General features: G+C 49.6%; 1 protein-coding gene across 48 annotated transcripts in view; it reads right to left on the reverse strand.

Moving 5' to 3' along the window:
- ANK2 (ankyrin 2) overlaps nt 1-12,073 on the reverse strand; it is a 332,755-nt gene that overhangs the window by 216,238 nt on the left and 104,444 nt on the right. For 23 of the 48 annotated variants that reach the window (XM_072036874.1, XM_072036873.1, XM_072036872.1 and 20 more), the window contains exon 1: nt 11,285-11,435. The exons of 2 other annotated variants lie outside the window; for them this stretch is intronic. In XM_072036874.1, the coding sequence (XP_071892975.1) occupies nt 11,285-11,374 (90 nt within the window). In that variant the 5' untranslated portion in view covers nt 11,375-11,435. Of the gene's footprint in view, nt 1-11,284; nt 11,440-12,073 lie in introns of those variants that run through there. 23 more of the 48 variants (XM_072036838.1, XM_072036829.1, XM_072036847.1 and 20 more) reach the window with 5 other exon arrangements.

A 12,073-nucleotide genomic window follows, 5' to 3' on the forward strand; every position in this document is an offset into this window, starting at 1 on the left:
TGCACTTGATAATAGCACGGGATTGCTTCCTTACCAGATTTGTGGCTCACTCATCTGTATCCTGCAGTCAGCTGTCACGTTCAGGTCCCTGTAGCCTTTGACTTCCAAAGCATTAAGAACCGAGAGCACAGGAGAAAATTGTATTAGGCCACAACTGCACAATCGGATATTTTATACGAGTACCTTTCATCCCTCTCCTGTAACATCTCTTGAGGATTATTATCCACTTCCTTCTGTGCCCCACCCTTCTCAATCCTGCAGATATCGGCAGGTTTTCTGTTTCTACTGTCCAAATGAACTTATTTCCAAAAAAAAAAAATCAAACTCTGAGGAATTCATCAGTCCTCTGGTTCAGCTTTGTCTGTTAGGCTCCCTTCAAATGCACCTCACTGGGATCTCTGCTTCAGCCACGTCTGTGCTGCCGAGACAGCATCACTGACACAGGCTTGGCAAAAATGTGCAGACTGAACACGGGAAGATAAATAGGGTGCTTTACCGCTATCTACAGGCAAAGGGGCTGCAGGCAGAGCTGGCTGGGGATTTCCCCATCAAGGAAGTTCCACTCACATCCATTTCTAGTCAAACCATGGCAAACCTTGCTCGTTTCCTACCCACCTCCTGTGGCTGTTGTGCAGCCCAGACTCCTGCAGTTCCTAGCTTCAGGGTACTCCCTTTGGGCTGAGTGCAGCCTTGGGAGCTTTGATTTCCAGACCAGGAGGTCAACGCACACAGGGCTCCTGCTCCCCCTCAGTCACCAGCTGCCAGAAGGAAACAAGAGCTTTGAGTTCCCAGCTCGAAAGTCTTCTGGAAATTCACTTAAAAAAAAGATTTTTGAGTATTTATTCCTTATAGTCTAAAACAAAATCAGAATTTTTTAATATATACAATTGAAAAAGAACATAAATTCTGATTATTAGGTGGAAGTTACAGATGGAGAGTTACCCATCAGCAATCCCTGTGGTAGCACATCCCAGGATAAGACAGGTGGTCTCACCTGTGACAGCCTGCAACCTTGCTCTGTCCCACTGACACTGACTCTTCGGGTGATAAAAGATGTCTCTTCGAAATATTTGTAACTTGAGGCGCTGCCCTAGCAGCTGTGAGAGCTCTGCACTTTGTCCTGCACCACAGGTTAAATCTGAGGCCCTGAAAAGGTGAGGGAAACCACACATGCATTTTTAATGCTCTATTTGCTCACACCCACGAAACCCAAGAACTCCTCACTCCCTGGCTGGAAGCTCCCTGCATTTTATAAATAGTTGCTGTGCATGCCAACAGTGCCGCGGGTAATTAAGCCCTTATCCTGAAAGATGTTTGAAAACCAATGCACAGCTTCGTATTCTCAGTGGGCAAGCAAGCACCCGGCATCGTATTAGATCAATCCCTGGTGTTATAGACCCAGAGGAGTGCAACTTTAAGGCACAAAAGCCATCCTGCTGTTCTGCCTCCTTGGCGCTTCCCCCGTTAACAAAGCCACTGCGAAAAGGCAGAGCGCCCACATCTTGTTTTAAGAGGACGTGAACAGGGCAGTGTTGCTAGAGACACATCCATCACACACATGGACTCACTTCATATTGCCAAAGGCTTTTGTGCTGTTCCTGCACATAGCACGACACTGAAGAACCACCAGGCGTAGCATCTAAGCCTTATCTCTGATTTTGGACTTGAAATTAACGCTGCACACTGGTCTCGTTACAAGAGGCTCTGGAGAGGAGGGGAAGGACACCTCTGCTGCTGAACACGCAGGGGAAGCTGCTGGGGGAGCTGCTGCTGCTCCTCGTGGTGGCCCGGACCAGCACTGCCCGTGCTGCAAGGTGGCACAGCACCTGCACGGGGGCACATGGACAGCAGCTTGAAGAAATTCACAGCTAAATGCCTGGCCGGCAGCCTGGCCAAGGCAGATGGAGATTTTAGGCATGCTTCTTAAAGACCAGCAAGAGAAGAGGTGAAGGCAGAGGGAGGATAAATCGTGTTTTCAAAGCGATGTCCAAAGAACAGAGAGCTGCGGATGGAAAACATGTTATTTTTAGAAGCCAAACGCGAATCCCTTCCAAGACTTTTCCTTTCTGGATTTCAAGTTATTTTCCTAAAAACCTTTCCCATATTTGTGTCTCCCGTGGCTCTCCATTTCATTTCACTGAAATCACATTACGTCCCAGCAATCCAATTGTGAAACCTCTACACTTAGCAAATTCCCAGAGGCTACAGAAACATTTCTTCACTCAGAACCACTAAGGAAATATTTCTTTATTCGAGCAGACAGATACGTGGAAGGCATTTAGCGACCTAAGGAAAACAACTCACTGAGCCCTGCACGGGGTGACGAGCTGCATGGATGGCGTGGACAAAGGTCTTCAGCGTTCATGAGAACCTCGTCGCAGCCAGATCAAGCGTTTATGTCAATTATAGCAGAGGCTAAAGGAGATCGATGAGAAAAAAGTGTGTTTCTTTCACTTCCATTCTGAAATGTTTTGTAATTTGAAATGGTATTTTAAAATTTTGTTCAGCAAAAGCTATGAGTAACAGAACAAATATTTACGGTTAGGAGACCAAACAAGAAGCAGTACTTTCAGAAAAGAGATTTCGAAGAGGGAAGGGATCATACTTCAACATTCCCTGCTAAGGTGTTGAGAGAGACACTGCCGTGCACGGTCTCTCTGCTACTCTGAAAACAAGGTCTGTTGACCAAGCTGCTACATACAAGCAAACTCCACAAGTGGCAGCATCCTCTCCAGGATAAAAACCAGGAGTTTTTCATTCCTTACAGCCACAGAGTACCCCTGCCCCACACAATCCCTGCTGTTATGTAAGGGTTTTCCCACCTGATGTTTTTTTGGTGGGGCTGGGGAGCCTGTCTGCGCTCTGCCCAGCCGGGGGGTGCCAGCAGCCGCAGCTCTGGGCACCGATCCCAGGAACACGGCTCAGAGCTACAAGACCTGAGCCCCATCCCCAGCGAGCACAAGCACCAGAAGGCACCACCCAGATCCCTGGACATTACTGCTGTAAGGAGAGATGCTCGCTGTCTGCCTTAAAGGGAGTCTGTGATGAGTGAGGCTGTTTCATCGCGCTTCCCACCACGAACGTGCCCCTCCTGCACTGCACTCATGCACCACGTGTTCAACCATCCGAAAGGCTGCAATATCCACACTCCAGAAACACCGATGAAGGGTTTCAGTAGCCACACTCTGACCGTGTGAAACAAGCTCCTCCACCCAGCAGCACTACTCCAGGTACGGGTCAGGGGCTTTGTCTGACTGATCAGGACAGCGTCAGGACTATCAGATTCAGGCACAGCAAGCAGGCACCGCAGCTCACATTTTGGAAGCAAAATCCCCCAGCCTGATTTTCCAAACACACGTCCTTATTTCCAGCAACACTGGAAAGCTTGCGGGAAACAAACCTGAAGTTACAGCAGGGGAAGGTGCAGCTACTTTTCAAGACCTCTGAATAAAACAATTTCACCTCTCCTTCTCTCCCGAGGTTCATTCCCTTGCACAACACCCGGCTGGGTGCGCAGAGCCCTGCAGACAGCATCACCTGCAACACACCTGGAAATAAACTCCTAGCAAACTAATGGCTCAGCTAACCATGTCCTTGCTCGTGTCTAAATCCAGCTTTCTCCTTACTGGAGGTCCGGCAACTCTCAGTGAAATTCTGCTAGCGCCGTGTCTTGTAAGTTTAATTAAGTCTTAAAAAACAGGACACAAAATTTCAGTGCCACTCACGATGGAGCGCTGAGGCACGCTTCGCTATGGATTAAAGCAGGGGAAATACAAACCTGGGTCTCAGCAAGGACATAAAGCAAAATACAAAAGAATTGGTGAAAAGATGTTAGAGTACCCGTTTCATTTACTATTTTTAAAACTCAGAAAAATAAATAAGCAAAATCAACTCCCCCCCAGAAGAAATTGTTGTAATACCACCTGGCACCAATAATCCACCCACACATTGCACCGCTTCAAGGCTGTATGTGAGGAACTTACTCAATCCTGACAGCTGGGGTTCAGCTCGGTCTCAGCTGAGCACTGCTTTTCTGCTTTGAGGCCAAATCAGCATGATTCAGACAGGTATCTGTATGCGTCCACAGGTATCGCTTTGCTGAATTTTATGGTAAAAGCTGGGAAATGGACTGACGGTATTACGTGTTTTCCGCCAACACCAGTATATGCTAACGGTTGTGACTGCTGCTGCAATAAAGCCATCCAGATAATTCTGCTAAGTAACAAGGAAAAATGTTCCGGAGAAGGATTAAAGACTTTGCCCCGGAATTTATCTAACCCGAACTCTAAACATACTGAAAATTAGCCCTAATTCAGCCGTTAATGTAGCTAAATCCCATAAACATCAAGGGTAAACAAGGAAATATTCAGCTTATGCCTGACGGGCTGAAGCTCAAAGCCATTAAAAGGCAGTCTTTGAAAATTACTGAAGTCAATGGCAGTCCCTCCATTAACATCAACAAGCCTTGGCTCATACAGCAAAACACGACTTACGCTGTTTTTTTCTGAACACAGCCAAGAGAAGAGTCTGATTTCCAGGACACATCTTAAGATACTAATGTTAAAATCACCCTGAAACAGTTCCTGAATACTTTGAGTGACCTCTGAGAAAAGACTCCAGGCTCAGCATGCCCTTGGGTGAACAGTCCAGGGCATGGAGGGCAAAGAGAACTGCAAAAAAAATGCCCAGGGGTGCTCCTCACATTCTGCTCCGATGCAGGAGCGGTGTCCGAAGGCAGGGAGGTCACACACAGACAAAATAAACCACGGCCCCACCATTTCCAAAAGTCCCGGCCTAAAGGGTGCTTACCCATGGTGATGACCCATCAGCTCTGGTCTCCCGCACGGACGCCCAAAATAATGCTTCACCAACTCACTCAGACTCAACTGTTTTGCAACCGTATCTTCGTCACTGTGACTACAGCAATTAAAAAAGTGACTTTCATTATGTTTACTGCTTTCATTTAGTGATTATTCTGTTTTTTAATTAAACATATTTGGTTTCCATTCAGATGAAACCAAATTATGCAGATGAGGTTTCCCCTGATGGGATTTTTTTCATTCATTTACCCAAAAAAGTGGGATACCCTTCACGTAAAGCTGTACAGACGTGTGCCTGCCTGCATTATTTCTGCTCCGAGGTGTGTAGCAACCAGTTCCTAGCAGTGATCTCTAGGAAAGGCGCGTTGTACATCACTATCCTAATTGCTGTCAAATTCCAAATGGCTCCTGCTCCTAAGCTTACAGGGCAAAGGCAGAGCCCCGCGTCCTGAAGCGTGCGTTAGGGCGTAATGAGCTCGAGGCAGCTGCTCCCCAAAGGAAAGCACCGCCTGCTGCTTCTGCTGCTTACCTTGCTGTGAAAAGAGCAGTCCTGCTGCCGGCCACACACACACACACACACCCCACTCCTCCTGATGTTTAAGCCTATTCATCCCTTGGCTGGATCGCTGTGCCTACCAGGACAGATCACGGTCACAACGATGATGAATAAGTGCCACTGTCTCTTGACATTTGCACGCTGACATCTGCTCTCGGATGGTGAAAGCTGCCAGACGTACCAGACGCTTAAAACGTTTCAAAATGAGGGACTAGCAGAGCCCTTTGGTCGTAGGAAAGCTGCATCACTTTTAATTTAAGTTTCAAACAAGGTTCAGAATCATATCTTCTACGGGGGAAGAATAAAAAGCAATTGTTTATAAACATCAGATTTCAGTTGTGCATTTCAAAGCTATTGCTGATGTTCTGCACTGCCTCAACCAGGTCAACAAATACTTCAAACAACACCTTATAAAAAAGCCAAGTAGTGGAACAAATTGTCAGATTTTTAGCAGATTTAGCTTATTGTGAACCTAAATTGTTGCAGGAATCTGTGCTTTCCTGGTGCCTCTTCAAATCCACATCCTCTGCTCAGATCCAGCACTGCACCGTACTACAAGCCCACGCCACCCAAGACTGGATGAAACAAACAAAAGCAACCAAGCGCTTCCAAAACACTTAGCCTGTGGCAGAAACCTATATGCTGTTTAACCTAGAAAACCATTTCGAGCTGCAATTACTGCAATTTACTCTATCATTTCCTTCAAAGCCGATCCTGCTCTCCGGAGAGCACTTCATTCATGGACTAAATGTTTCTTTGTGTTTGAGCCGCACCGAGAGGAAATACAAGCAGGTTACAAATTGCTTACCTGCGTGTAACCCAGTGGCAGGCCAGCTGGGTGCAGCCCCAGCTTAGATGAGATGATGTTGGCAGGCATCTGCCTTCCCTCCCCACACTGCTCTGTGCTCAAGACCTTTTATTTCGGGAAGGTTTGGGGAAGGCCCATCGATGCCCACGTACCTGACTTGCAGTGCCTGTAAGGATACGCGGCCTTTCTCTTTACAAGGTGGAGCGCTGCCTTTGTGTCCCCCAACCTCTCCTTATAGAAGAGAAAGGTGAATTTGGAAATGAACTACGTGCACGTTCAACTACGTGTTGTTTTCTCAAGTGGGACCTGAAGCAACTCGCTGCATCGCTCACCCAAGTTCACAAACTGTTCTGAGAGAACCTGACACACTGGCCCACCTGCCTACTCCCCCCACCAGGGCACAATGAAATCAAGGGGAAAATAAGTGGGAAAACGCGACCAATCTAGGATCAGGATCACACAGAATGGTAACACAACAAGTTTCTGCTGAAAACGAAGCGGGGAAACACTGCGTTATTTCTGTACAGTGTAGGAATAACAACAGCAAGCTCAACTTTCAGCTCAGCAATTTCTGTCACCAAGACAAAAGAAACCACCTTAATCAGCGAGGAAAGCTTCTGTAATAATTAATTCCTGCAAGTTAATGAGGATGCAAGAGATGGCCCCAGCACAGGCCGCAGTACAGGTGGAGGCAGAGCACGTGGCTGCCTCCAGCTGGGAGCTTGGTGTCCCCGGAGCTTCAGGCTCCCCCGAAAACCCAGCTCGGTGCCTGCCACGGCCAGCCCGCAGGAAGGCGTGACGGGGCTGCAAGATGTGAGCAGGATGCAATCTGTGCGGTGCTTGACAGCCCCAGGCATCCTGCGGGGAGAAAGGGAAGCTGGCGGGGGAACAAGGGACTCGTTCCTCTGACTCAGCTGCTGTTTGCCAAACATTTGGGAAAATGAGCAAGAACTGTGAATGATGAATCGGAAGCCTGAAATGCGCATCAAGCGGGTGCGGGCTCAAGGCTACACACAGGGCTGTATAAAACCCACCACTTTTATCCAGGTGCACGAGCAGGCAGATGATTGCCTCCGTATCAGCTATCTAAGACGTGTTCATTGCTCATTCCTCCAGCATGACAGAGCACAAGAATACCTGGAGTCTCCTGCTGCTCTACGGGACCCAGAAAAGCCAGGTGTGGCTGGTGTCATTTGCCTTACACCCTTAGGATGCTAGAAGAACAACCACGATGGCAACACAAAATGCTGGAGTCTAGATGTTCGGCTATATCCCCCGTCGTTATTTCCCTTGTCTCTCTGCTGCAGTAAGTGGAAATTATTTCCCCAGAGTGTCGGGCACCACGGGGCTGCCGCCAGAGAAGCACGGGGTGCCTGGTGCCAGGCACCAAAAGTGACGGCTGCTCTGCCGCAACCACTGAGAGGTGAGGTGCCTTACCTCCTCCTGAGGCTCGGGCACGGTGTTCTTGTTTTGTTACCATTTCTCACAACAACCACAGCGGGAGGGAGCGGGCGGGGAAGGACAGAGAGAAAAATAATAAAAAATAATAATAAAAAAAAAGCATTTGCAGCTATGATGTTAGTTTTATACCTAGCACAAAATGTACTGGAAGCCTTGTGATGGGAAGAAGAGGCAAAAGGAACAAGCAACGCATGACCGCAGTAGTGCAAGACTATCGGTGGAGTTGTATCAGAGCATAAATCTTTTTCACTGATCCTTTTTACAAACCTGCCTCTTATTCCATGACTTAGAAAGAGGTTTTGTATTTTTTTCCCTCTACTCTGGTCTTTCCAGAGCCATTTCTCTCTGTTTACTTCCATGTAAATTGGATCGAGTCAAGTGAAAGCAAGGCTGTTGCAGTTCTCTAAAACTGGTTTAGCCAAAAGAATAAAACCTTGTAGATTTAAAAAAGCCATGGTACTTCATCCTGCTAAAAGTAGAGGACTCTTCTCTCTTAGAAGAGGAGACTCGGTCTGGTTTCATCTCAGTGGGATCATCAAACTGGGAAGCAAAGAGCAGCACGGCCACAGCCATTTGTCTCTCACCAGTAATAACAAGATGGTGAGGGAAATGGATGCAGCTAGGGAAGCTAAGAGGGTCTTAGCAAGTGTGAAATGAAGGCAATTCGGAGGCAATGCCACCCAGCAGATTGGGACTGCTGGTACAGAAGCCTCCACACTGACTTTAGGGAGAGACACACACTGGCTCAAATTGTGCTTCTGGAGGCATTCAATTTTCTCCTAAATTCCATAGCTGAAAGAGAGAAATAACCTGGAAAACAAACATTTAAGAAGACTTAAATAGCCCATTTGCCATCAATGAAACTGCTCTGTAATACCATTACAGCAACACAAATGACATAAGTGAAAACCAAGGAACGAGGGAATGAAAGAGACCTCCACGTTGAATCCAGTCCAGCGCTCCGTTACAGAAATCACATCTCATTCACAGCTAATCGAGTTTCTCCTGGTTCTTTACCTGATTATACCTATTAGAAGGCTGCTGAAGAACCTCATTTCCTTTTGCCCTCAGACAGCCTTTTGCTCTGGCACATGGAAGAGGCCAAGCCCTTCCAGTTTTTCCAGGAGAGGCTCTCTCACCCAGCAGTCCCTCCCTGCACGCCTATCCATTCTTGTTCTTAAGCCTCGGTGACCAGAAGTCTGCATGTTTTCCAAACTAGGTCTCAGCTACCTTATGTGTAGAATTAATAGTCTTAAGTAATCGGAATTAATTAAAAGCATTAGCTTGTACAGTGTAATGATTCCATTAGCAGGTATACATGTACATCTTCCATTTCTCCAGTGACCAGTAGGCTTTTTGAATTCTGCTGTGGTGGTTTTCCATCTGAAGCATCTATAATAGGAAAAGCCACCCTTGGGAGGGTTCTGGGACACCCAGTCACCGCACAACGTGCTCAGCAAGGCACAGGAGGAGGTCTCAAAAACCTGAGGCAGCATAAATTGACGTGCACTTGTTATGCTGCTCTTCAGAACAGGCGGTACACCAGCTACAGGGACAGGACCGACGCACACCACGCGCTGCTCCCGCTGGGTTTCCACTCAGTTACACCAGCGGCAGAACAAGGCAGCCTCTGTTTGCTCGCACCTCCAGCAGAATAAGTCTTATGCTCTCTGACACTAAAACTGGATGAGGATAGAAATTTAACACAATTTTTCCTAGGAATGAAGATCACGATATTCCAGGTGTAACATGGAGGAGAAGTACCATGGGAAAATCGGATCTTAGCCCAACAGCTGGAGTCACAAACCCATCAGGGCAGCCCACAGACTGCTCACAAGCACCTCCAAACAGAATAAATTTATTGTGGTGGGTCATTAATCTCTCCATTTTATGAAAATTTCACCTGTTCAGTTTTTCCTATTCTGTATTAGGGTGACATTGAAGCCATTTCACTTTAAAGTGTGCAAACATAGAACAAACCTGGAGCACTGCTGCGAATCGGAGAAAACCCTATACCACCTCCCAGCTCAGACGCTCTCCTGGAATAGAAGATGACCCAACTGGATGCTGTAGCTGAGATGCACTTCCCTCCACCTCTCCCAATACACAGATCAAACTCATCTGGCTCAATGAATATTTAACTATCTACACAAAAGGGATCAACTTCCACAGAACAGATAGAGGGCACGTTGGATGGTGCAATGCAGCTCCGTTCAGCTAAAGTAGTTCAGGACCTGAAAACAGGCTACGTTACTTTGGATTTTGGAGCTCGTGCACGTGGCACTTTCATCTCTGCTCCAGAAACTGTGCCTACCGAGTCAACGTGGAAGGGAGCTGAGTTCAAACGCGTGCTTGCTGATTCAGACAAACAACTTCCACCTGCAATTCTCACACCCTTGGCTATTCCAGGATGTCTCTTCCTTATTTAAAAAAAAATATATATATATATATGTGTATCAATTTGTAGTTTTAAGAAAGTTATTCCTAGAATCTAAAAATGAACGTTCAAGTCTGGAAATGTATTTCTTCATGAAGGCAATAAGGGCAAAAGTTCAGCAGACCTAAGCCTTTACCAGACCTGAAGCACTACCATCTACTGCATCCAAACTGAGCGATGTACAATTTTTTTTTGTTTTATAGTTGTCAACTGAAAATGACCAATTAATGTTTTCCTGTCATAAAAGCTATCTTGCAGACACAAAAGCATTGGTTATGTTTTTTGAGAAATGGATGCATCAGCTGTTGGCAGACCCTGCACACGCAGGCTCTGTACAGGAGATGCTTTCTAAGCACCGTTTGGCAGCAGAGCAGCACGCACCCGTGTGTTTCAACCTTGAAAGCCTCTTGGCCACTTTACTTAGAAAACAATGGCAAAACAAGAAACCCCGTATGTGTGGATAAAAAGAAGGAGCTGGAAACACCCACTTTGATTTCTCAGAGCTCCAACACCTCCCTGCTGACACAGGCTGCTCCCAGCCGTGTGAAAGCACTAGGTACACACCCAGCCTCTTGATTTTCGCCTCCTCGGCTGTGCTCAGAGCACCCTTTCCAATCCTGCCCTCAGGTTTGGAGGTGAGGCGAGGCGGGCGCTCCCTCCGCCTCTGTCAGGCTCAGCATCCAGGCAGGGTGCGCTATAAAATCCCCCGCTGTGTGGAGATCCGGCAGTGCTCCCACACAATGGGTGGGGTGAGGCGGGTTTTGTTCAGCCTCTGGCTCAGCCCGGCTCACCTCGGGTGCTCGCAGGGACACGCAGAGAGCGGCAGGGAGATGTGGGTGGCACTGTCACCTCTCGCCACACCGCCTTCCTCCATCGCCAGCTCCGAACGAGCACCTCGCTGCAGCTCCCCGTGCGCAGGGCTTTATCTCATCAGGCTCTAACACAGATCCTGCACCCCAGGCTGCTCGGGGGGGTCATCACGGGGCTGCCCCCCCTCACCTGCATGCAGCGGGGCGCTCCCACAGCGCCTATCTCAGGATCGCTGCAAGCAACAGGTGCCCCCACTGTGCTCCCCTGGGGGCCCCGAGCAGCCCAGCGCCCCCCCGCCTGCAGCAGCCCGACCCCAACAGCCGCTCCTTCCCCAGCTCCCCCCCCCTAACCCCGGGTGGGGCCGGGGGAGCCCCCCGCCAGCCCGCCCCTACCTTTTTGGGCCGCTTTCTGCGCTGGCTGCCGCTGCCGCCGCCCTCGCCCCGGTCGCTGCCGTCGCCCCGGCGGGCCGCCTCGTCGCCCATCGCTGCCCAGCGCCTCTGAGGGGCCGCCGCCGCCGGGCCATGGGCGCCTCCCGCCGCCGGGGGCGGCACCCGCGGGGCGGAGCGGGGACGGCGGCGGAGGGAGGGGACGGAGGGAAGGGGAAGGACGAGGAGGGACGAGGAGGGAGGGGAGGGGGCCGGCGGGGCGCTGATCTGCACGGGGACACCGGGAGGAGGGCGGCGGGAGGCCCCGGGGACAGGCACCGAGGGAGGGACCCGCCCTGAGGGGCTGAGGGGCTGAGCCCGCGGTGCTGGTGTGTGAGGCAGCAGGACGCCGGCCCTGCCCCATGTCAGGCAGATCTTGCACCAATTCGGCCCCTCTGCAGAGCTGGCCCCTCTGAGCTGCCTGTTTATGGCCCCACGAAGCGAGCCGCCACAGGCAGGCTGCTGAAGGGGGGTGCCCTGGGTCGGTCCCCGACACATCCAGGGGCTGAGGGACACGCCTCGAAGCCACTGCGGCCTGAGCTATATACCTGCTTCAGAAGTGTGAGGCAGGAGGACTGAGGCTGGCACAGGCAGGGTTTCCAGAGCTTCTGCACACCGGGGAGGTTTGCTAGTCCTGCACACTGCAGCCTTCTAGGGTAACCAGGCTGGGGGAAGGCAGCAGTCCTGAGGCAGAAAGCTGGGCTGCACACAGAAGCCGCCCCCCTCCTGTTAAACAGCCCCTAATGTCTACAGTGA

The sequence above is a fragment of the Anas platyrhynchos genome, chromosome 4 (assembly GCF_047663525.1).
Source record: "Anas platyrhynchos isolate ZD024472 breed Pekin duck chromosome 4, IASCAAS_PekinDuck_T2T, whole genome shotgun sequence".
NCBI classification, from domain to species: domain Eukaryota; kingdom Metazoa; phylum Chordata; class Aves; order Anseriformes; family Anatidae; genus Anas; species Anas platyrhynchos.